This window comes from Candoia aspera, chromosome 1, assembly GCF_035149785.1.
Source record: "Candoia aspera isolate rCanAsp1 chromosome 1, rCanAsp1.hap2, whole genome shotgun sequence".
Classification (NCBI taxonomy): Eukaryota; Metazoa; Chordata; class Lepidosauria; order Squamata; family Boidae; genus Candoia; species Candoia aspera.
The window spans coordinates 310963185-310989435 of record NC_086153.1 but is presented as its reverse complement, the minus strand read 5'-3'; the positions used below and the strand labels follow the sequence as shown (position 1 = coordinate 310989435).

At 40.2% G+C, this 26251-nt stretch overlaps 1 protein-coding gene across 1 annotated transcript; it reads left to right on the top strand.

Moving 5' to 3' along the window:
- Window positions 1–914: 914 nt before the first annotated feature.
- LOC134488077 (cholesterol 24-hydroxylase) lies at window positions 915–22853 on the top strand. Its single transcript, XM_063290314.1, has 15 exons — window positions 915–1093; window positions 3548–3625; window positions 3967–4048; window positions 4803–4876; window positions 6164–6250; window positions 6727–6865; window positions 7247–7357; window positions 8648–8804; window positions 10286–10345; window positions 14495–14567; window positions 15923–16007; window positions 17449–17559; window positions 18222–18310; window positions 19694–19760; window positions 22592–22853. The coding sequence occupies exons 1-15, from the start codon at window positions 975–977 to the stop codon at window positions 22742–22744; spliced, it is 1485 nt and encodes a 494-aa protein (XP_063146384.1). The 5' UTR covers window positions 915–974; the 3' UTR covers window positions 22745–22853.
- The last annotated feature ends 3398 nt before the right edge of the window (window positions 22854–26251 follow it).

Here is a 26251-nt window from a genome sequence, read left to right as displayed (position 1 = left end):
TCACTCAGAAGATACAACAGGCAAGGATGCTGCACTGAAAATGGAAACGATACTACCCCTGTTTTATTCTAATTTAATAGATCTAATCATAATGTTGATAAAATGATTATTTGAAATAATATTCAAAAGAAAACCTTCATGGAACTTTAATTCAAAATATAAAGATAAATCTAAGATTTCCATAGATGGTGCATTCAGGTGGTAAGTACCTGTAGTAAGTTGATGAATAAGTATGTATCAGCATGCCAATATTTATAAAAGTGCATGCAAGCCTTCTAGGGAGGACCCAGGCCATTGGGCCGCAAGCCATAGCAAAACTTTAAAAGCAATAGCACACAACAGCAAAATAAGGCACCCCAAAGCAGCAGCAGATGGCTCTACAGTATTTGCATCGCAGCTTCAGTTACCTCGTCTTTGGAGCGCGGGCGATGCGATCGTAGTTCATGTAGACGGTGTTTATGTAGCTGTAGTAAAATACGAAAACCGCGAAGGACGCAGTGAACAAAATGCGCACCAAGCTGCAGACCGCACTGAAAGCCTCAACGGTCACTCAGAACAGCCAGCTGGCAGCTGCGATGATGTCACCCGCTCGGCAGGTCTCTGCTGGGCCAGGTCAGCGGCCACGCCCACAACAAGTACAGTGAGTTTAAAGCAGTGTTTCTCAGCCTCAGCAGTTTTAAGGTGTGTGGACTTCAACTCCCAGAATTCTCCCAGTCAGAATTCTGGGAGTTGAAGTCCACACGTCTTACAGCCGCTGAACTTGAAAAACACTGCTTTAAAGGACAGACTTCGAGATCTTTGCCTTTAGCGCCTCCCCTTTAGGAGTTTCGGGCCACGTGACGTTACGCAAAGGCTCTTCTGGGTGGCTCCGCCCACCCCACAAAGCCCCTGTTCGAGGTGGGGGGAGGTCGGTAGGCTGCTTGGCCGTGGCCCTGTGTTTTCTGAATTTGGCTTCACCGTCAGTTGCGGAAGCGATGTGGAGTTTGTGGCAACTGTTGCTCGTTGTGTCGCTTTTGATGTTGGGCCTCTACTGTTGCTACATTAAATCAGTCCATGTAAAATACGATTACATCCCCGGCGCCCCAAGGGAGAGGTAAGAGACACTGCGGGCGGCCTGGCTGGTGCGCAGTCAGCCCCCTGACCCTGCCTCAGGGCTTTGAAATTTGCTCCTCCTGGTACGTGCTCGGGAGGGCGGGCTGCCTCAGGTGGGTCGCCTGACTGCAAGCCCGCGGTCGGCGGCAGCATTCAAGAGTTGCACGCTATGCGCTACCGTCACATAAATGGCTGAAATCGCAGAAGCAGGATCCAGCCGCACCACATAAGCTGCCTCATTATGCTCTCCCTACAGGAGTGCCCCGTGCAGAGGTAATCAGAGAAGTTATTCTATTTCTGCCCCCACCACTCATTTCTCCCTCTTTTTTTTTTTTTGCACATTTTGATAACCAATATCCATATTCTGGCAGTGATGAAGCAGAACAGTTTAGTGGACAGTTTAGTCTGGCCTCAGATGTACAGAAGTGTTAGTATATATATAAGTCAGAGTATTTTGTTCAGATTATGTTTCACTCTTCGTTTTGCTTTGTGTATGATCATTTTTAGTCTCATATTATGACTAAAACAGAGCCACTTTGGTTTAGCGGTTAAGGCACCAGGCTAGAAACCAGGAGATCATGAGTTCTAGTCCTGCCTTAGGCACAGAGCCAGCTTGGTGACCTTGGGCCAGTCACACACTCTCAGCATTAGGAAGGAGGCAAGGGCAAACCACTCCTGAAATCTTGCCAAGTAAACTGCAGGGACTAGTCCAAGCAGTCACCAGGAATCAAAAACTGACTTGTAGGCACATACACACTAAAAAATTATGACTAAAGGCCGAAACCCAGGAAATAGGTGTTGCCCATTTCTCCTCCCAATCATAAAAATAACTATATAGAATGAGATTTCAATTATCTTGGAAGCCTCTGGATGTTGATTTTTTTTTGGTACCTTCTCCTTCCTTTCTTAAATTTTTAAATGCTGCATGCACAAAAAAGTGAAATAACTTTTGTTCTGTCTGGAATTAATTTTGCATGAAGCAGCATTTCTGAATTTTAAAACTGGGGAACATCCTTCCCCTGGAAGTGAGGTTAGCCTCCTCCCTCCTGGACTTCAGAAAACAATTGAAGACCTGGTTTTGCCACCATGCTTGGAGTGGGGAAAGGAACAGCCATTCTTGGGGCTGGTTGGTTCCCTAGTCCTGCCTGGGACCAGTCTTATTGCCTTATGGGCTGAATTAGATCTGCCGTTACTTGGATTTGACTGTATTTTACATATTTATTGGTTACTGATATTATTTATGCTTTTATTGAATTTTAAATTGTTTTATTGTGAACCACCCAGGGTTCCCCGTGTGGGGGAGATGGGCGGTGATAAAAATATGAGAAATAAAAAAATAAAATATTTTAACAGGACCAACAACAATGCCACTAAAATGTGCTGGCTTTTGGTTTCTTATTGTGGATCTCGGACAGGGAAGCAGCAACAGGGAAGTACAAAACTTAGGCCAGATCTTTCAGCCATGGTCTGCTACGGGTCAGAGGCAGTGCATAGATGGAGCATTGTTGGCGGGAGTTATGCTTAGTATTTAGGGATGGTTGTTCCCACCCCAGCTAGGTGAATAGAAAGGGCATTAGTCCCCAGTGCATTCCATGGGAAAATCAGACAGGTTGTTGGGCTGGCAAGGTATGGAAATAAAGGGAGGAAAGGTCCACTAAGCTATTATAAGATTTGTTTGGTCTCTTGAGTGACCTAGTCCTTGGGAATTTGTAAACCAATGCCTGTATGATGTGTGAATCCAACCACTGTAACTTAGAACAAACATGCTTAACCCCTACCGTAGCTAACATGTGCTTGGCAACTTGAATTGGTAGAAAAATACAGGAGACGTTCAAATGAAAAACAACACTAGTTTGTTTTTATTTGAAAGTCCCCTGTATTCTTCTACCAATTTGTCTATATTTTTCCTTATCTAGGAAAATCCATTAAGGGGGAAAAAAACAGAACTAGGGTTGGATACTTCCAATCCCATGGAATTTGCTGGCGCTGCTCATCCATAAAACAAGAGCCATCACAATTTTTATTGTTAGACTATGGAGCAATTTAAAACTAGCATATTTTACTAACTGATTTGAATTCATTGCTTTAGCAAATCTAGTTTCCTATTAAGTAACATTGTCTGGTGACAGAATCCATATGTTGTATTCTTTGTTGACTTCTGGGGAATGCATGAGTTTTCATGTCTTTTAACTAGGGCTTTACTGTTTACCTTTCTCTACATTCTTTTTCCTGGGATTCCTCCCCATGTAAATCGGCATGCCTGGAGTTCCATCTTTTTCTGCAGGACAAAATTGTACCATGTGTGTCTTACTATGCATTTTACTGTGAATTTGCTTTGTGGAACCCAATAGAAATCTCCACTCTGTCTTTCTTCTTTCTGTTATCATAAGAGTGTTTTTCTGTTTGGGTTGTGCTGTGCCCATTTAAAATCCTGTTTCTTTTTCAAATATTACAGTTTTTTCTTTGGTCACTTGCCAATCATTTGGAGAATGGTGAAAAACAAGGAAATGTTGTATGATCTCTTTCTGAAGTGGTAAGCTTTTTGAAAAATCACATGGCTTGAAAGTAGTTATTTTGAATTGCAGTCATTGTGATCTATGTTGTTTCTTGCCTGTATTTTGAGTTGTAAGCCTCCATTTAGATTTGTTAGGTATTCTAAAATTTGTTAGGTCTTTTAAACCTAAATTTATAAAAAATAACAGTTTATAAAAAATATCCAATAATCTTCTGATAAAATGAAATACTGATAAAAAGTAGAATAGAAGGAATTCTCATTGTTGGAGAAGCAATACTTGGATGTGATTTAATTAGAGTTTCAGGGTTTATAAATATATAAATGCTAAAAAAATTAACTTCACATTTTTGTTTTCATAGGGCAGAGAAATATGGACCAGTTTTACGTTTTAATGCTTTTCACAGAGTCTCATTACTAATATTAAGTCCTGAAGGAGTAAAGGTATGTGAAAGTTGAGCATCTCTTTGCAGCTTTGCTTCAAAACTGACATGACAGACGTAAGTACAGGTAGTCCTTGACTTACGATAGCAATTGGGACCAGAATTTCCATCGCTAAGTGATGTGGTCATAAAGTGCGACCACATTGCTAGATGGTAATTCCTGCAGTCCTGGTTGCTGTCATTAATTAAATTCCACGGTCGTTAGGTGAGGCAACTTCTTGCTGGCTTCCCACAACCAAAGGTGGTGTGACAGGATGCAAGAGGTGCGGGTTGGGCAGGGTGCGTTGGGGTACAAGGGAGGCACAGCAAGGGGTGTGAGGGGGTGCACAAGAGGTGCAGCAAGGGTCCAGGAGAGGGTGATGGGGCTGCCAAGAGGTGGCGTGGGTCAAAGAGGGTATGCGAGTGTGCAAGGGAGGCATGGTGAGGGTCAGGGAGGGTGCAAGGGGGTCCATGAGGGTGCACAAGAGGCAGGGGTTGGGGAGGATGTGTGAGGGTGTGATGGAGGGTCAGGGAGGGGGTAAGGGGGTGCATGCATTCCAGTAGGTATTAGCAAGGTATTCAAACTCCACACTCCATCTCAAATATTTATACTGTATTGATGCACTATACACTGATTCAAAACTGAGACAGTAGAAGGGACTCCCAGTTCTCCTTAAACATCTATATATACTTTCCAAAATTTTAGTATTGAGATTAATATTATGACAACATTAAACATATTCAGTAAAGAACTGATCAGAGGAATTTAATTTTAGGAATATCTGATGTCACCACAGTATCCAAAGGACCGAATTTTATACGGCCAACTTTACAATATGTTTGGTGTAAGGTAGGCTAATGCAAAGTTATATATAATATGTTAAAATGCATTCATGGTTGATCAGTACTCAGGAAAGCCTTGTAATTCCCTACATGGCTTGGAGCCAGGTTATTTACAGGACCGCCTTTCCCCAGTTACATCCACCTGGCCCACCAGAGTGGGGAGGCAGGGCATGTTGCGGATCCCTTCAGTTAGGGAGGTATATCTAGTGGGGCCAAGGAAAGGGGCCTTCTCCGTGGTGGCTCCCTCCCTTTGGAACATCATTCCTCCAGATAAAAGATTGGCCCCCTCCTTGCTCCTGTTCTGGAAGGCCCTGAAGACGTGGTTCTATCAATGGGCCTGGGGACCCCAGACTGCTTTGGAGCCAATCAAGTGGCTGGTATGAACATGTTTGCTGCTGCCAGGTGGTGTCTATTGTATTTTTATGGTTTTTAATTCTGTAAGCTGCCTGAAGTCACCGTGTGTGAGCTGGGCAGCCTTATATATCTGTTTAATAAATAAATAAATTCCCAAGAATGCTCAGTAAATATATTTCACCTATAGCGAAGTTCTTAGATGAAAATTATTTAAATCAGAAATACTAGCCAATCTTAGTTTGAATTGACAATGTATATTGATGACAACAAACTCCTAAGTGCTGGATTACCTGAGAAGTTTCACCAAACAACAAGGGTGTCAGAATAAGTAGCCGTAACTCAAAACCAAGGTCCTGAGCAGACAGCTCTAAGGTCTGTAAACATGAGGTCAGAAAGGCACTTTAGAAGATTGTCATGGTCAATGGCATCAAAAGCTGCTGAATAATTCTGTTGAATCAATAAAATGTATTTTCCCTTTGCTTTCCACTGAAACTTATGACATGTATTGTCCACCAAGATTCTTTCTGTTCCTGACTTGAAATGAAGTAAGTTGAGATAAAGATCTTTTATCTTTATTTTTTATTGATTTTATTGTAATTTCTTTGTTTGATTATTGCAAGCTGCCCAGAGTCATTGAGAGTCGGGCAGCATACAAGTTTAATAAATTATTATTATTATTATTATTATTATTATTATTATTATTATTATGTCCACTGACACCTATCACCACCAAACTTCAAGGAATTTTTTTAGCAGAGGTCTTAACTACTGTACATATCATGCTTTCCCGCTAATGTTAACCTTAGTTTGCCTGATTACACTGAGAGAAAATTAAACCCCCTGAGATGTCCTTTCTCCCAAATGTGATTTCGTGGGGCAGAATAGGTTATTGAAACTGGCTGAAAAGTAATACAAGATTTTTTTTCTTTCCCTTTTTCAGATTTTTAGGAAATGGCTTGGGAACTGATCGTGACTATAATCATTGGCACAAGCAGCGAAGAATTATGGATCCAGCATTTAGTCGGAAGTAAGGAAGAAAAGATATTTGGAATAGGCTGATATTTTTCTTAAGAGCTGTGGTTTCAAATAGAATTAATCAAATCGCTGCACAAAATTTTGGTTGCGCAGTGAAATTTCTTTTATTCTCATACCCTGTTCCCCTGTTCCTGTATGGTGTCCAAATCTGTGTGAATATCTGGGAGGAAGAGATGAGTGTTGTGGGAGGGTAGATAGGATGGAAGATAATCTTTCATTAGTAAACTTCACCATCAATTTCTAAACTAGCTGTCTAGATACAAGGATAATGAGAGAAAGCAAAGACGTCATCCTTGTGTCCGGTTTCCTTCATTAAATAGACTTGGAATATATGTGTAGTTCACAGTGTACATCTGTCTTATTCATAAAGGGTTGTATCATAGTGTCTCTTTTGATTTAATTTATAAATCTATTTTTCTGTACACAAGAAAAAGCTCTTTTGCAAGTAACTTATATTTCATTGCACAGTTACTTGATTGGTTTGATGGGGACCTTTAATGACCAAGCAGAAGACCTCATGAAGGTGCTGAATGAAAAAGCAGATGGAGAGACTGAGGTGGATGTGATGAGCCTGCTCAGACGGGTGGCACTGGACATCGTTGCAAAGGTAAACCAATTCCTTTTTCCCACTAAAAGAAGCAAATGTCTCTAATAGAGATGCCAGCACTTGGCCATAGCCAAAAGGGCTTTGTGATAATAGGTTCCACAAAGAAACGAAGATTCACATTCGTACTTCACCAGGTAGTTTTATCTGAGTGTGGTTTTACATCTCAATTGGTCAGAGCATAGCCAGCATCTGATAAGATAGGCACTGTCCACAAAAGATGAATGCCATATTCTAATTGGAGCTTGTTCTTTCTGTATCCCTTGCTCTGCTGCAGTTTTACATTACTGTATTGAGCTACTGCTGTATATAGTTTCTATTCTCAGAAGCAAGCAACCATAAACAAAGATGTCTCATGCTGCTCATCTTTCTCAATATTATCAGGTGGCATTTGGCCTGGAACTGAACACTCTGCACTCTGACCAAACACCTTTTCCCCGTGCAGTAACCATGGTCATGGAAGGGTTGAGCAAGGCACGAAATCCACTGTTCCGGGTCAGTACAGACTTTTCTCTTTCCCTTTTCAAAGCTGCCCTGTTGTTGGTCAAATGTACTGTAGGTGTGACCTTTGCACAATATTTTGGCCTTTATTTGTCCATACTGCAAACACCAGAAGTCTCCACTCAGAAATTCCTGCAGTGGGAGCCAAGAAATATTGCTCTCTGTGTTGCTGGAGCAGGTTGCATTCTGTCTGTTCCCTGCTCAGTAGTGGAACTGACACTGTATATGGTTAGACTACCACTCCTGTTACCCCATAGTATTGGCTTTGCTGGCTAGGGAAGCACACCTGGAGGGTGCCACCTAGGAGAAATCAGGTTAGGTGCTCTATAGTAAAAATGGAGAAGAGAAAACTTGTTAAGCTCATGATTGAAGGTATATAATTAAAAACAGCAGCAACATAAGAGTATGTTTTTGTAGCTATGGAGTAGGAGAGGATGTGAGATGAGTCAGAACTGCAAGAGATGCAGTTGTGGCATAAGGCATAAGGAGAGCACACAAAATAAGAAATATGTATTATACTGGTCATGGAACAAACACATTGTAGCTCAAAAGTTTGGCCAGACTGGGGGGGGGTGAATTGGGATCTGATTATGTGCCATCTAGTCATTGTTGATTCTTAGCAACCACATAGATAGATTTTCTCAATGATTATCTGTTCCTAACCTGGTCCTTTGGCTCTTCCAATGGCGCCCCCATCAAGTCTATCCACCTTGTTGCTGATCCTCTTTTTCCTTTCACCCTTCCTAGCATTAGAGCCTTCTCCAGAGGACTACATCTTCGCATAATGTGTCTGAAGTAGGATCTGACTGGACTAAAAATGTGTCTGAATTAATTATATATGATTTTGTCCAGGCAAGGACTACCCCAAAATGCCTGATCTGTGCATAAAACTGTATGTTGAATGTTTTGCACATACCTAATAAGAAACAAAGAACAGGAAAACAGGAGTGTAGGAAAATTGTATATAGAAAGCGTTTATATGTTTGGGTCTACAAATCCCTGACCCAATATTAAAATGGATTGGTATATTTACAAAGTTCTGTAATGCAGGCACTGCTTCTGGCTAGATAATGTTTGTTTGTTTGTTTGTTTTTCAAGTTTTGCCACTGCCCATCTCCCCCAAGAAGGGGGACTCAATTGTAGGAATTGTGGTCTATTTTTCCTTAACTAGAATTTGGGCCAACCATGTATTTAGAATTTAGCAATCGGGATTCATGCTGACAATCTTAGTAACAATGTTAAGGAATGCTCTCCTTCTGAGAACAATATTTGTTATTTGCTTAGTATCTGCCGAGGAATAGGAAAGTGGTGCAGGAGGTTCGTGAAAGTGTCAGATTGCTGCGTCGTACTGGGAAGGAGTGTATCGCACAAAGGCGCAGGGCCATCCAGAATGAAGAACCTGTCCCGTTAGATATTCTCACCCAGATATTGAAAGGTGCAGGTAGGTTTTTTTTCTGGAAGAAGCTTAACAACTTTGCATTTGTCACTTTGATTAGATTCATATTTTATACTAAGTTACGATTTTCTAAAGTAAGCCACAATGCATTGGGTTCACTTCCCAGAAGCTTACAGGTGCCCTACCACAGGTTCCCAAACAATACTTCCCTGGAAGACACCCATTTTATGGATGGATTACACCATGCGAATTCCTTATTTGAAAGACAATTAGTTAATCAATAGCAGAAAATCTGGTATCCATGAAAAGTAGCTCACTCCAGTGAACGAGCCAAACAACAGTATTTGGACCAAAGGAAAGTTAGAACAGAAAACTCAGAATGTACATAGATGAGATCACACGAGCAAACCAAGTGTTAACAAATGCAAGTTATCACAATTGGCACTAATACTTCATTGAAGTGGGCCTAGGGAGGAGAAAAAAGCACATTGCACACTTTCTCGCCCTTTCATACAGTACACTCACAGGAACAGAGATATGTACTGTTTTTCTTAGTGCAGAATTGTTTAGATACTTATTTCAGCCTTTCCCAGCTTGAAGTCAGATGCAGTAGACTACAGCAGTTACCATTCCCAGCCTGCAATGTTTTTCTCTCTGGATATAAATACATGTCAAAGTTACAAGCATCTCTTTCTGCTTGTTCTGCTGTGGTTTACTTTCAGAAGCTTGATCACACAATTTGCCCAGAAATTTTTATAAAGGTTTTATAAATTAGTTAATAAAAACCATTATTTTTATGAACCAGGTGAAGAGATGGAGTGTCCATTATTTTCAAAAGTTGTTAATCAAAGACAAAGTCATTATGACAGTGCAAACAAGGAAATTACATTGTTTGTGTCAGTTGCATCATTTGCATGATGACATTAAGCTGTAAATAATGCAAATTGCATAATTTTGCACCATTTGTGTAAGTATGTCATTATGCAAATGAAGTAAATTGGAGCAGATTTTGATCAATTCCGTGTTTTGTCCTCTGCATCAAGGTCCTCAGAATCAAGGTTTAACAATATATAGAATTAGCCTAGAAAAGAACACAAGGAGGCAAAACACTACAGTGTTTCAAGTTCAAATTTGTTCCCTAGAAGCTTTTTCAAAATCTTAAAATGAACTATTTAAGACTATGTTTGAATGTATTTATACATAACATTTTTAATTCAATTTTTCATCAGTAAAATGAATGTCAAAATGGGATTTAATAAGATTGTCTTTTTCATAATATATTTTGAGAATTATTTTCTGCTTGAATGCCTTGCATCTGGAATTAGAATAATAGGAATCAGAATAATAAATAGAACTGGTTTTGTACACTCTTTTATTTCTCTTCCCTTTTGTTCACCTGGTATTTCTTGAGTAGCCCAATTAGGTTTCCAAGGTAGGTTTTGTGTTTTTAGATGCTTCAGAACCTGTCTTGATGTCCTTTCAAAGAGGTATAATGCTTTCTTTTGTTTCTTTCTTGTCTGTGACAGAACAGGAGGAATCTGATGATGAAAATATGGTGGACAACTTTGTCACCTTTTTTGTTGCAGGTTTGTAAATCTAGCACCCTTTTAATATACAACTATTCCAATTTAACAAAGAAGATGTCTTCCAAGAGTGTGTCAGTACACTGTATGTACTTCTGAGTTGGTGGAATATGGGCAGCAGTTGGCTTGCAAAGTAGGCTTTTGATTAGAGGTACTAACTTGAAATAACAGGAGCATGTTTGGGGTAAAACTGGACTTTGGTTGGGCTTGTGACATAGTGGCCAAAAGACCAGTACTGTTCTTAATGTAAGCAGGGGATGCTGCATGTGGCACAACTAAGTTGTTGCACAATTTCTCTGTCTTACTAAAGAGCATTATGTGAAAGCCTCAATTGATCAAAGCTATGATGACTGGTTGGGGTCAATATCTATGGCCTATGTGATGATCACCACAGGATATGGAAGATTGTGACTTGGAATGTAAGAGTAAATGGTAAAGAGCATAAATTAACAAATAAAATGGATGAAAGGAAGTTAAATAGATTTTTGGTGTATCTACAAAACTAAGAAAAAGGGGAAGGATACAGCAGAACTAAAAACTGTAGCCTGATCTTGTGGAGTAGGGTTGGTGAACACATGCAGGGAAATTAAGTTTAATTATCAATGGAAGGGCTAACGTGTAGGTGAGATAGTATGAATTGGTGATGTCTAAGTGTTGTAAATGCATACAAAATAATCCGTATGTTGGTCATTATTACATCTAATGCTTCAGTGATAATTAACTTTGGATTTGTTTGGGGAAAAATTGTGTAACATTCTGAATGAATACAATTCAGGGGGAAAATTATTTGGTTAGGGGACATGAATGAATTGAGGAGAATGAAATGAGAGAATACAGGAAAAGTACTAGGGCCACTTGGAGACTCAAGAATGAATGAGAATGGTGACTGTATGGTAAATACCCATTTTAAAAAAGGTCTTTCTCGACTTCCGGGTGAGGAATGGTGAGCTAGCATGTCTCCAAATGAGCAGAGATGACATCACAGCCACAACCAAAGGACCAGTGAGTAGACCGGTCCCACGGAATCTCTCCAGCTAAGGAGAGAGGATGGGAGATTGCCCACTTGTTCTCTGGACAGCTGCTCCTTGTGAGGAGATACAGGATAGTGGTTTCCAGTGAGCATGAGTACCAGAAGATGAAGGGAAGCCATCATTCTCTTAACTGCGGCTGAGACTTTTAAGGATACTGAGTTTGCTAGCCTCACTTTCTAATAACTTTCAGAAATTACTATTTAACTACCTTAAGGCTAATAGAGATCTTTAAAATTACAACTTTGCAAGCCATTTGGCGATTTTACCTTCATTCCGGAATAAAAGAAAAATTAGCTATAAGCTTAAGAAGGTAAAGAATTTGAAATAAACAGCAAAAAGCTAAATAAGATTTTAATTCAAGAAAATTATAAACAAATTAAAGGACCAAACGAATTTGGAATATTAGGACTTTTGCTATAAGATTTTGGAAATAATTACTGTATATAAATAAACACCTTCTTGGGAACTGAATTCTTTAGTCTACCTTAAATCATAACAGAAATTCAAGATTTTATGATTTCAGAAATTGGACACTAAAGGGGACTAAAAATTCCAGGCATAAAAGGAAAAACAGAGAGAGGCTTTTTGTCTTTGGTCAGCATTGGGACAAAATGACAGAAAATGGTATGACATTTGAAATATTCCAGGGGATATTTGAAGAATGGGGACAGAAACTAGGAGCTACAATGTCAGCAATGATGTCTGCTTCTATGGATAGACTATGTCCAAAAGCTGTTAAAGAAGAAATTACAGGAGTGAAAGAGAATACCTAGGAAGAGCTATAGGATAAAGAGCTGAAACAAACCTCACCTGATGCAGAAATATTAGAATATAAAGAAATTGTTGAAAACTGGAAAATAAAAAAAATGTGGATTATAAGACATAGATGACAATTAAAGTGGAAATACAAATAATAAGCCAAGAGAATGACCTGGGTAATGACTCATTACTGGATTTACAAAAGAGTTCTGTTAAACCTGAAAGAAGCCTTTGAAATGGGAAAAAGAAAAAGTGAAGAGAGATCAAATCCTATGATGACATCTGGATGAATTAAAGATCAAGATTGCTAGAAGCAAAAAGAAGGAGTACAAAGTTGGTTTGTTTGATCAAAGTTAAAATAAGCCATGTTCTATAAAATACTGGGAACACTTTATGGACTTTTTGCTGACACCAGGACTGAAATGTTAATGATTTATGGATTTGCATATGGATAAGGGACGGGTTATGGGAAGAAGAGATACTTGTATGTAACCTTATGGGGGGTGAAGAGTTACTAAGTTTGTTTGTACGTGTGATGAAGATCGAAAGTTACTTCTGTAAATATTTATTTTCTCCTTTTTTTCCTTTCCTTTTTTCCCCTCTTTTCTTGCAATTTCTGTTCTTTCTTCATTTTTCTTTTCCTTTCTGAGTTTAGTTTGTGTTGTCTTTTTTTTTTTAATCAATAAATTTTTAAACAATAGGTCTGTTCTAAAACTAGAACAATTGCAGGAGGAGTATTAGAAAATAGATTAACCTCCCAACAAAATTAATGGGAAATGGATATAAGGAAAGAGGATGTGGAATCTGCTTGGAACAGAGTGAAAGAAATTATGAAGTTCCACAACAGTATGTGGAATTCTGCTGATGGAAAGTATGAAAAAGGAAGTTGTTATGTTTGACAAGGAACTGAATGAATGGCGAAAAACTAAATCAGATGAATTTATGTATCTTGGTAAAATGTGTAATGAATATATGAAAGTAGATGGAGAAATTTTAAGATGTGCAAATACTGGTAGAAAACTAGTGGGTAGTATGTTGTTCATTGCAAGGAATGAATGTCGAAAGGAGTGAAAACTGCTGTGTATAAGAGCGTGCTTCTCCCCACTGTGTTTATATAAGTTTGATGGGAAATTGGCACTTAAGAAATACGTGTGACAAAACAAGAATATATTGATGTTGAATAAATGTGGACTGAATACAAAGGTGAGTAATCAGTGCAAAGGAAGTACATTGTAATCATTTGGTCATCTAGAGAAAATGAGTGAGGATCCAATCACAAAACAAATACGTGAAGGAAGAGTAAATGCAACAAGAGCAAGTCATGGCTGGATGGATGGAGCTGATGAGATGATCAAGAAGAGAAAGGTGGGGAGTTTAAAGAACAAAAGGCAGTGTCTGGAGCTAAGTATGGATTTCATGACAGCAAGGATGGTTTGCTAGGCTAGAAAGGTATGGAGAGGAGTTGGTACAAACTGGATGGAGCTATATTTCCTTCCCTTTTTCTTATGACTTAATTTCTTTGGCTTACTATTTCTTAATCATTCTCTGTACTTTGCATAGTCTTGCTTATCCTGAAGGGGAAGTGTGGGATGCAGACGGTAGTATTGAACGGAATAGATTCTTACTCTGTCACGAAACCAAGTATCAGTTACAGCCGGTGTTCCGAGTACATGATTGCTAAGATATTTTAGGTTCCAGGTAAACATAAGGGCACTCATGATTACTTTGCTGAAGACCTTGGGCACTTCACACAAGGTGTTTACTTTGCCCCCACATCGGCTGCGCTCGCCTGCGATCTTGTGCCATCATCCAAATGCTGGGGCTGTGTAGAGCTTGGAACGGGCTAGTTCCTTACTGAATTCTTGCCTTACTTTTCTTCCTGCCTGTTGAGTTGCAGCTGCCCAGATAGGTCCTGTAAGGGGGATGTTGGCTTGACAGCTTTGCAACTCAGCAGCCCAGGAAAGACTTATTTACTCAAAAGCTCTCTGAACCATTTATGTTCCATGTCTCTCTCTCAGAATAAACAAAAAGCCCCTGGCATCTGTTTTAAAATGTGGGACAACTGGTGGATGATTTTTTTTTGGACACTTTCTATACATACTGATTGATACAGGTAGATATGGATAGTTATATTTTTATAGAGTGCTGGGGGGGGTGTTTCCTGTGCCTTTGAGTCAGTTTTTACTCTCGAACAACAATTTTTGGGGTGAGTGATTGTGTTATTAATGTCATGAACTGACTATTCCTGGTTACAGTGCTTGTCACTGCACTGGACATATTTTCAGTTGGAGTACTCTCTCTCATAATTTGATTACTTCAAACTATAATAGTATTTCAGTTAATAAGTTGTTATTTTCCATAGGTCACGAGACCACTGCCAGCCAGTTGTCTTTTACCCTCATGGAATTAGCACGGCGCCCAGAAATAGTTGCAAAGTAGGTACGCTGGTGTACTGTCTGCTTTTCTGGACTTACTTGTGGTTTTACTTCTTCCCAGGCTGAAGGTTTTTTTAAAGGTTTGGGCTGTCCCGTTGGCTTGTTTTGAATCCCATGCTCCTGTCACCCTTCATGTGCTTTGCTTTCTGAGTATTGTGATTTGTTGGAAATTGATTGTATTTGGAAGCAGGTAGTCTTCATCAGCAGCAGAACTGTTGGAGACTTACTTGGGTGGAAGGATGAACTGCCCTGAAACAGAAAAATGTTACATGTGACTGTCAGGGTCAATTTTTTTTTCTCTGTAGAGGTTGTTTCCACAGCTTAGGCATGTAGGCCATGACAGGAGAAAGGGGGGTGGGGGGGTTTAAATCTCCTTAGAATCACCTGCAATCTGGCATGCAGGTTTTGAATGTATAAGAAGCCAAAGCAGTAGACAGAAAAAAAGGTGTGAGTATGTGCTTCAGTTTGGCAAGAGGGGCTGCTGGAGCGAAAGGCAATGGGATGGGAACGTGAACAGTGGAAGCAGTGGCTGAGGGAGCCAGGAACCAGGCAATCTTGGCCAGGACAGAAGAGACCAGGAAGAAGCCTAAGGCAGCTGAAGGCAGAGAAGGAATCTGCAAAAGAACCAGCAGAAAAGAAAACATAGCCTGGACTGTAGACAGTGGAAGAGCAAACTCAGAATGATCCCGGCGCTGGATAACTGGACAAGTGTGTGTTAAGAAGAAGAGGTTAGCGTTCCTAGTCCTGTGTTGTAGATGGGAGGAGGAAGAAACTCATTGCTAATTGTTTTATTTATTTATTTATATTAAATTTATTATAGCCACCCATCCCAGCAGACTATAAAGTAGTCTTTTATAAAGTAAAGGAGAAGAAATTTAAGCCATTTAGTTAAATTCATACATATACATACATACATACATAAATGGTTATCACTAAAATTATTGTAAATACTCTTTACATTAAGCTTGTATAGCAATAAACAGCACTCTATACATTTGTTAGCTGCATGTGTGGTTTGGCTTTGCTCTTACCCATTTGCACCCTCTGACAATCTGTATGAGGAAGTATGGGGGCACAGAACTAAGAAGGTAATTTAACTGTTTTGAATGTTGAAAATGGTGGCATATATGCAGGTATTTATTTACTTATTTGCTTACTTACTGTATATGTAGACCACCCCAATCATGAGACCCTGGGCTACATGCAACAAAGCAAACAAGTAACACAAAGACACAAATTATAGATGACTGTATGTATGAATGACTGCTAGTCTCATCAAATAAAGCATTATCTACTTTCACAATTAGTCAATGGGGTTTTGACTAAACCAAGTTTCTCCTGCCATTGCATTTTAGACTTCAGGATGAAGTCGATGATGTCATTGGGGTGAAGAGGGACATTGCCTATAAAGATCTGGGGAAACTGGAATATTTATCACAGGTACATCTGAATAATAGACCTACAGATCCTACAGATAACCCAGAATTTTGACCCCACCTTCCTGTGCTTCTATCCTGCTAATAAAAGTAATACATTTATTTCCAAAAGAAATTTGGAGATATGGCTCTTGGCATCATTAAATGCCAGGAGAAAGACATTCTGGGATTCTGATGCTGTGAAATCTCAGTAAGAACATCTAATTACAAAGTGAAATTTTAGCACCCTGTCTGATAAGGAGGTGACATTCACAACAGTGGACTTTTTAGTGTGACAGTCTTTCTATGAGGAAAGGCAGAGTTGATTGTGTTTCTGTAGGTTCAAATTATGGCTTTATTTGGGAAAAGGTAAAACAGCAAGCTTCAATCTAAAAAATGTAGACATTTTTCCAAAACCTTCCTCTCAGTTCTGTGGAAGAAGAGGAAGACTGGGAGGTGTCTAGACTCATTCTCATAAAACTAAACTGCCTTTTAAGATTATACCCTAAACAGCCTTATGAGTCTGAGTACAGGGAGACTGTAGATTTCCTTCACCCAATTCCTTCTCAGCTACATCTGTAGCAAGCAGGTCATGACTGGGAACTGAGGAAGAATGCTTGCTGAAAGCTGCTTAGTACATTAAGCTGGTGGTTCAGCTGAAAGCGTTTTAGATGCCCATGCTGGTTGGAACTGAATCTCGTTAGCTTCCAGCAATAACGAAAGATTTACAGGTAGTCCTCACTTACCAACAGTAATTAGGACCGGGAACTCCCATCACTAAGCAACACAGTCATAAGGTGCAACGTCATGTGACTGTCCGCGAACTTATGATAGCAGTTCCAGCAGTCCCAGTTGCCATTATTAGGCAAATCCTGTGCTGTTGCAGCGTCTGTGATCATGTGATTTCCATTTGCAACCTCCTGCCAGCTTCCCCATTGACTTTGCTTGTTGGAAGCTGGCAGTGAAGGTTGCAAATGGTGATTGTGTGACTGTGGGACGCTGTGACATAATTGCAAGCAGGTTGCCAAGCACCCAAATCTCAATCACAAGACCATGGAGATGGCAACTATGAGGACTGGTTGTAATTCCCCCTCATTCAGTGCCGTCATAACTTTGAATGGTTGCTGAATGAGTGGACGTTAAGTGAGGACTATCTCTTTGCCCAGGTTTGGAGCCCAGGTACCTATTTGCCCAGGTTTGGAGATGAATGTGTATCATTTAATATGTTTCTGTAGTAGTTTGATGGTTTTAATTCCTGTAATTTTGCATGGTATTATTTACTCTGTTTGTATAGATTCAAATTATGGCTGTGTTTGCAAAAAGGTAAAACAGCAAGCTTCAATCTAAAAACTCTGGCCTTCAGATTACTTTTAATGAAAAGTGGGCAAACAGTTGTGATATATAATACTCCTCCTTTCTGCAAAATCATGCCAACTGTTAAAAGAAAGACTGACTCTTTGTTACAGGTTCTCAAAGAAATCCTACGGTTATATCCACCAGTTCCAGGCACTATGCGCTGGACAGAGAAGAAAAATGTAATTGAAGGAATCGACATTCCAGCAAACACCACCCTGATTGTGAGTCCATGGGTTCTGCTGTCACATATTCCATTTTAATGTTGAAGAGTAGAAAGCACATGTTATAAATACTGTAGATGACTGGTCAGTTGCCCACTAATGTCATAAAAGGATTTTATATCTAGATCCATAGAGTTGGAAGAGGCTTTTAGAATGTTAAATCCAACTCATGGCTTACTGAATGGATGGTTGTCTAGACACCTTTGAACAGATCTAGTGAAAGGGAGGCTATAACTGCTGGATTATTGATTCCACTGTTGAACCGCCTCACTGCTGGGAAGTTTCTTCCTAACATTCAGTTGGAATCTGCCTTCCTATAACACAGACCCATGACCTGCATTCTGAAATGATAGAGGACAAACCTTGACCGCTTCATTGTGACTTCCTTTCAGATATTTGAATAGTATTATCACTTGTGTGTGTGCTTGTTTATATATGCACACACTCATACTTACATACAGTACATACATAGTTTCCAAGAACAGGATAATCACTTACATTTTTTAAATTCTGAATTCAGAGTAGCAGCAAGGATTTATTTAGGGCTAACCAAAGGATTATAAATCCATTAAAATACGAACTTGCCTCTTAATGTGAACAGCCAGAGTTGTTTTCAGGTTGCTTTACGCTTATCTCTGCCAATGTCTCTCTTGCCTTAATAGTTCAGTACATATATCATGGGACGCATGGAAAGATGTTTCAAGGATGCTCTGACCTTTGATCCTGATCGATTTAGCAAAGACAAATCAAGGTGATCCTCTGTGTTTAAAATTCTTTTATCTGAATGGTTGAAATGTTACAAATTTTTTAGAAACCGTTGATATACAAATCTAATTCTTTTAGAAGGTCAAGCAGAAAATACCATAAATATCATACATATATGGTGTGCGTGTGTGTAATGGTTGCCTATCCTAAAATACTCTCAGACTCACAAGCAAGAGCTTAATAAAATCTGGTTTATTTAAGAATAGTATGCAAGTACAAAGAAAGCTGAGAATGGGAAAAGTGCACCAAATGCAAACTAAAAAACCCTCGGTACAAACGAGATCCCTCCCCCCATAGAATCTTCCCAGGCTCACAATCCCAGGTGCTCCCAATGGCTTCTGATGATGCGGTGGAAAAGTCCTTGAGCCGAGCACATAACCCAAACACATTCCATTGAAACGAACATAGATACAAAGCTTGGCACAATGTCTCCCAGCAGCCCTCTCCCAACAGCAACGCGCGTCAGCACCATGGCATGTGAAACGTTACGATGTACAGTGCACATTGAAACAGTGAACATGACAGTGTGTGTGTGTGTGTGTGTATCCCCTATAGTGAAAGGGGGAATCTTCAAATAGGTTGCTGTTCTTAACTTGCTCCAGTAAGCATGCCTTTCCTGCATAAGTGATAAGAGCTATCCCTTCCTTAGAGCAATTACTTGATGCTGTCTCCTGGAGCTGGATGAGGCACTGTCCAGTATAGGGTTATTGGTGATAACTTCTGTCTGTTATGCCAAGTGTTCCATATCTGAATTGGTGAATGATATTAGGATGTGTGCTTTACTGGAAATTTAAGAATTACTGGTGGATATTAGATTTTCTGGGCCTGTTCATCTCTTAAAATTACAAGGAAATGTCAGCATTGACAACATTCTGGCATGTACTGGTATTGCTAAATGTCTAGGGAAAAAAATCCTGACCCAATCTGTTGTTCTTTATTAACAGCAGGTTGATCAGAAAGGGGTTTAACAAAAAAGCTTTTTACAGCATAAAGACCTACCATTTCCAAAAAACCCTGCAAATTGAGCCACTGTTAAAAACACAAGTACTAGTACAATTAGTTTGTAATCCTAATGACTATGCAGCACTTTCTTGGAGAAATCAAAAAGTAAACATGATTACCCTCACTGTGCAGAAAGCACTATATATATATATATATATATATATATATATATATATATATATATATATATATATATATATTCTCATTCATTCATTCATTCATTCCATATTCTCATTCATTCATTCATTCATTCTTAAAAAATGAAAGTGTGTTCTATAAAACAACATTTCTAAACAGTTGTAGTATCTATCTTATTTGAATACCACAGTCTAGACAATTCTTGTCTGCTTAATGTGATTTCTTCTAGGCCTTATTTCTCCTATTTCCCATTTTCCCTGGGACCTCGTTCATGTATTGGACAGTTATTTGCCCAGGTGAGTAAGATGCTTGGGTTAGGAATGCCTATTCCAGTAGTAAGACATGTTCCTTTTAAAAGGGAGGTAAAGGACCTGCATATGCTCCTGACCCATTTTTCCAGCCTCTAGAACCTTCCAAGATCCCAGTGCTAAAATAGAGCAGCTAAAATATATCTGTTCAGCCTCCACTAGGCTTAGCACATCTATTTTTCCTTAAAACCCCACCTACCCCCTGCAGAATGCCTGCTTCTTATGCAGCAGACTAGAATCTTGCTACATCTGCAGGCATGAAAAAATAAACTGATGGAGCAGCAGTATTAAACTATCTAATCTTCAAATTCAAACATTTTTCTGTTCCTTAAATATATTTTAATCACTTTCAAAGCTTAATCTGAACAAGGAGATAGGGGCTTGCTTTATATTTAGCATATTTAGATAGGGTGAGATTGGCATGGAACAAATCAGAAGGTTTCAGAGGCTGCATCAGAAAGTTTAGCTGTGGTGCCAAGTCTGTTTTGTTTTGTTTGTTTTTATGTTTTTATTACATTTTTTAAATTTTAATTTTAATTTACTTTTATGTCATTGATGATATATATTGTTTTATCCTTGGGTTGTGAACTGCCCAGAGTTTGGGTTAAGATGGCCATATAAATGTTTTAAATAAATAAATATTTGTATATTTTATGAGAAAGACTGTGCTGTGTTCTATGAACATTGCATTAAAACTGTGTCCTCATGCTGGAAATTTCATAATTATTGTGGTTTTAGACTTGTGAAATTGGTTAAACATCAGTTGGGCATGAACAATAGGGATAATAATTGTTAATTACAGGTAGTCCTTGCTTAATGACTGCCCTGTTTAGCAGCCGTTCAAAGTTACGACAGCACTGTAAAGTAACTTTATAACCAGTCCTTGCACTTACAACCATCACAGCATCCCCATGGTCACATGATAGAGATTTGGGTGCTTCGCAACCAGCAGGCATTTATGACCATCCCAGCATCTTGCACTCACATGATCGCCATTTGCACACTTCACAGCCAGCTTCTTACAAGCAGAGTCAATGGAGAAGCTGGCAGTAAAATTGCAAGTTGCAGTCATGTGATGTCTCACTTAACAACCGCAGGTGATTTGCTTAATGACCGTAGCAGAAGCGAGGTTGTAAGCCTGTTGCAGTCATGTGATGTCTTGCTTAACAGCTGCATTGTTTAGCAGCAGAGTTGCTGGTCCCAATTGTGGTTGTAAAGCAAGGACTACTTATATGTGTTCTAAATACAATTGTGGAAAGGAAGAAATTAAATTCCATTAAAATAATGATAACAAGAAACTGCAAAGGAGAGAATCGTCTTTCCATCTTTAGTCATACTGGCAGAGTTGCCTGAGAAAGGTAATCCAACACACCTTGAAAGCATTATATCATAAAATACAGGTAGATCTTGTTTTCCGACTGCCTCGTTCAGCAACCATTTGAGGTCACAACAGTGCTCAAAAAAATAACTTTATGACCAATGCTTGCATTTACGACATCTGCAGCATCCCTCAGTCATGTGATTGCCATTACATTCAGTACATGTCCTGTGCTTGACCTGTTTTTCTTTCCCCCCAATGCAGAATGGAGAGATTGGAGAGGAAGGGGTTACAAGAGAATAAGCAGGCAATAATGGGGAATACACATCAAAAGGAATGCAGTGGTGCCAGCAGTCCCAAGCACACGCAGGACTGGGAGTCGCAAGCGCTCTACACAAACAGCCTGGTGTATTTCCCATTGTGTGCCTACTTACTCTCTTGTAATCCCTTCCTCTCCAATCTCTCTGCTCTGCAGGGGAGGGGGAGAAAAAAAACAAGCAATCTCTAGGCAATCTCTCTTGTGCCTGTTTTTTTCTCCCACCTCCCCCACAAAGTGAAGAGATTGGAGAGGAAGGGATTACAAGAGAGTAAGCAGGCAAACAATGGGGAATACACCGGCCTTTTGTGTAACGCACTTGGGGCTGCTGGTGCCCCTGCATTCCTTTTGATGTGTATTCCCCATTGTGTGCCTGCCTACTCTCTTGTAATCCTTCCTCTCCAATTAATGTAAATCAAAACATTAATTCCTTTCCTGCTAATTACCCCAGTGCCAGGGTGAGCATTCCACTGAGCAGGGGAGTGGGGAAAAGGGGAAGCTAAAGTAAAATAATTAGGAGGCAAACAAAAATCAAAGGTGTGAAACTCATTAGTCTTATCAGTTAAAGGCAGCAGCTTTGAGCCAGCTATCCCATTCCAAAGGGTGGGGGAGTGGGGAATAGGAAAGCACAGTCATGGTCATGTGATTTCCCATTTAACTATCTCTTCGTTTAACAGCAGAGGTGCTGATCCCAATTGTGGTTGCTAAACAAGGGCTACCTGTACTCCTTTTAGAGAAATAAAGGGAATTTGAATGAACAGGGATATAAAAAAATAAGAAGAAGCAGTCCATATGTGTTTCAAAGCAATTTTCTGTGAGGTTCAGTCTCTATTTTGGATGGACCTAGTCATTGATCCTTGGGTTACAATAGCTCTTGTTTTTTTTTTTCCTAAGCCTGTTCCTCATGACCACATTAATGTGCATTTCTCCAGTTGTTGAGTCAGGGCTTTAAAAAAACTGCAGGTAATGCAAAAATATGGAAGAGCTCAAAATCTAAAAAGTATATATTTGATAAATAAAAGGCTTTGTTGAGGTCTGTGACATTCCAGATGTTGGTTAAACTCCTAGCAGTCCCAGCCAACAGTAAGGGATGGAGATCAGTCCCTGAACGAAGGACAAGTTAAAACAATTTTTTAAAAAAAAATGTATTTTAACTATTTGTTCTATTTTTTGTTTTCATGACAGATGGAGGCTAAAGTGCTGATGGCCAAGTTTCTGCAGAGGTTTGAATTTGAGCTGGTTCCACCACAGAGCTTTAAAGTTCTAGACATGGGAACCTTGAGGCCACTTGATGGTGTAACGTGCAGACTGAAACCACGGCATCAGTTTAGTTTTTAAAAAGATGAAATATTATCCTTGAGGTATTTATGTTCACAATGTCTTTTGAAACTGAACTAGGGTATATTAAAGAGCATTTCAAGTCAGCAGTGGAAAGGCTGGTTATGGAGTTTGGACCTGGATTATTTTCACTGGATTACAGTAGGTTGTAAAGTAGCTGATTCTCTGTAGCCTGTTCAGTTATCTGATCCTGTCACTGCTGCTGCTTTTTTTGCCCTTTCCCTGTGGGGCAAATGCACAGTACTTCCTATATGCAAGAGACAAATAGATGCCTAGAATTAGAGTTGGAAGGTACCTGGGATGTCATTTAGACCAATCACCTGCTCAACACAAAATCTACTACAGCATCTCTGATAGTTGACCATCCAGCCTTCAGCAATGAACTTAACCCTTCATGTGGCAGCTTGTTCCATGAGTGATGTCTCATACTGTATTTATCATGCTTGGAAATACCCAACAGACAAGCCTCAAACCATGAGAAGTGGCAGAACCTGGAAATTTTTCTTAGATCTAAGATTGTATCCCATCTTTATTTTGTACAACTCAAGGCAGCATGCATAATGCTCCCCGCTATTTTCCCCACAAGAACAACCCTGTGAAATGGGTTGGGCTGAGAAAGTGTGACTGGCCTGAAGTCATACAACCAGCTGCCATGTCTGAGGGAGGACTGGAACTCATGGCCTCCCACTTTCTATTCCTGCACCTTAACTACTACACCAGACTAGCTCTCAAATTCTGGAATTGGCAGCAGGAACCCACTGGAATGTCAGCCTAGGTGGGTGCTTGATGATTCTGAAATCTGTTATCTTCCCTCTTGATTAAATTAGCTTAACAAAACTGGAAGAACTTGGCAAATGAGCAACATACTTGGCCATTATCATTTCAGAGATGAAATATACCAATTAACAATTGAATTGAATTACTATAAAGACATTTCAATGAATTGTGTGTATGTGTGCATATGCATATATAGATATTTACATGGATTTCCAAGCCCAGTATCCTTGTGAGGGGGTCCTTTGGGGAAATGGAACAGACCAGCCATAAACAGACTGTTTTTATCTTCCCTGTGTTTCCCCAGGGAGGCTTTTATAAAAAAAAAATCAAACTTACTTATTTTCTACCTTACCACTTATTACTACATCTATGCCATCTTATACTATACTTATTACTATACTTATACTAACATCTGTGTCTACATCTGTGAGTATATATTATTCCTAAACTATTTATTGTTGCTTGAGCTTACACCAAAGTCTTTAGCTACCATTTAGCCACCTTCAGGTTGGCTTCTGTTGCTGTCACTTGCTGTTCTAAACTGCTGCTGAAGCATTGGCTTGGCAATTTCTCAGTCTGTGCTGGGGTGAGAAAAGGAAGATGCTTTACCAGCTGCTGGCTGTAGTTTCTCAGTGTTTTTGCTGGAGTGGTGAAGCTGCTGGGCTCAGTTTATCCACTGCTGGTTTGGTGAAGTCCAAGCCTGCTCCTTTTTTACCATCAGTTGCCTGTTGAGCTGATGGCTGTTCCACTCCCTTGGCTGCAAGGTCTTCCTTTCTGCTCTACCACACAACATAAATCTTCCCCCAAACACATCTATGCACCCACACTCTGGTGCTTGCAGCTTTTTCCTTTTATAGTTGGAATCCAGGTGTGGTGCAATGCTCTTCAGGCGGTCCTAAAGTCCCTGGGGAGAAAACCTCTTGATATATCAAAACTATGAATCCCAGAATACCCAGAAGGACAATTCCAATCAAAAGAAATTAACTCTAAACAAAAGAAAGTCTACTTAGGGACAGATAAATATAATCTTTGAGGTTGACTGACTGATTGCATTTCTCATTTGTATCTCTCTTTACAAGTTCCTTGACAGTTTAGCTTGTTGATTTCATACATTGCACTAAGCTAGAGTTTGTTTAGGTAAAGGTAAAGGTTTCCCTTGACGTAAAGTCCAGTCGAGTCCGACTCTAGGGGGCGGTGCTCATCTCTGTTTCTAAGCCTTGGAGCCGGCATTGTCCATAGGACACTTCCGGGTCATGTGGCCAGCATGACACGGAACGCCGTTACCTTCCCGCCGAAGCGGTACCTATTGATCTACTCACATTTGCATGTTTTCGAACTGCTAGGTGAGCAGGAGCTGGGATTAACAACGGGAGCTCACCCCGCCGCGCGGTTTCGAATCGCCGACCTTCCGATCGACAGCTCAGCGGTTTAACCCGCAGCGCCACCGCGTCCCTACAGAGTTTGTTTACAAAGCCATAATATGGTTTGTTTGATTTTGATTTAAATAACGTGGATTTAGAAGTAAGATCTGTACAGGTAGTCTTTGCTTAATGACCATTCGTTCAGCAACTGTTAAAAGTTATGGCGCAGAATGAATGGTATTTATGACTAGTCCTCGAAGTTACAGCCCCTGTGGTTGCATGGTCAAAATTCGGGTGCTTGGTAGCTCCCCCACATTTACAACTGCAAGGTGCTCTTCAGCTCCCCCCACCTGCCTATCTCTCCCATCTCTGCCTTTTTGGTCACCCTGCATGCCACTGCCACCCTGCCCTCTGCTGCCCCTGCCACTTCCTGCTGACCTTCACCTGTCTTCTTCCTCCCACTGCCGACAAGCCACACTGTCCCTTCATGAGGCAGCTACTGGCTGTGTGAGGCTTTCCCAAGGCTACATGAGGCTTTGGGAAGGCCTTGCATGGCCAGCAGCTGCCTTGTGAAGGGCCAAGCTGGGCGCGCCTCGGCAGCAGGCAGAAGAAGACAGTGAAGGTCAGCTGGGGGTGGCAGGGGTGGCAGAGGACAGGGTGGCCAAAAGGGGGAGATAAGCAAGTGGGGAGAGTTGAAGCGGAGTCTAGTGTGGTAGGGCAGGAGAAGCATAAGGTCCTCACCTAAAGATGGCACGGTCCTGACCTAACAACCACAACTGGGACTACCAAAACTACCATTGCTAAGTGGTGCAGTCATGTGATGTTTTGCCTAACAACCATATTGCTTAGCAGTGGAAATTCCAGTCCAAATTAGGATTGTTAAGTGAGCCCTCTCCTAGACGAGATTTAGATGGAGCCTTATTAAGGCACTCTTTGCGGAGAAACATAATCAGACTTTACTGGTGGGGAAGCAGCAACCTTAGTGCTACATTGAGCAAAGCTAATGTTTCAAGAGTAATCTAGTTGCAAAGGGGGTATCTTTTCTTTCTGCCCATTACTCTTAGTAGGAGAGAATTTGCTAGCTTTTAGGCTGCTGTTTCCAGATCTGCCTGAGAACTAGAAAAGGGCTAAGATCCTGTGGATTCTCAACACACCACTTTTAAAAATTATCCCATTTCAGGCTTACTATTGGAGGGACAGTACTGGCAGAGCATTACAGTGGAACAGCTCAGGACTAAGTGTCCCTTTTGGTACTACTATGGAGGTGGCCAGACTTCAGCTTCTTAAGAACTTGGAACTCACAAGACAAGAGACTCCATGGTAAAGACTGCAAACTATTTTACATACTATAATGCTTAATACCAAAGAG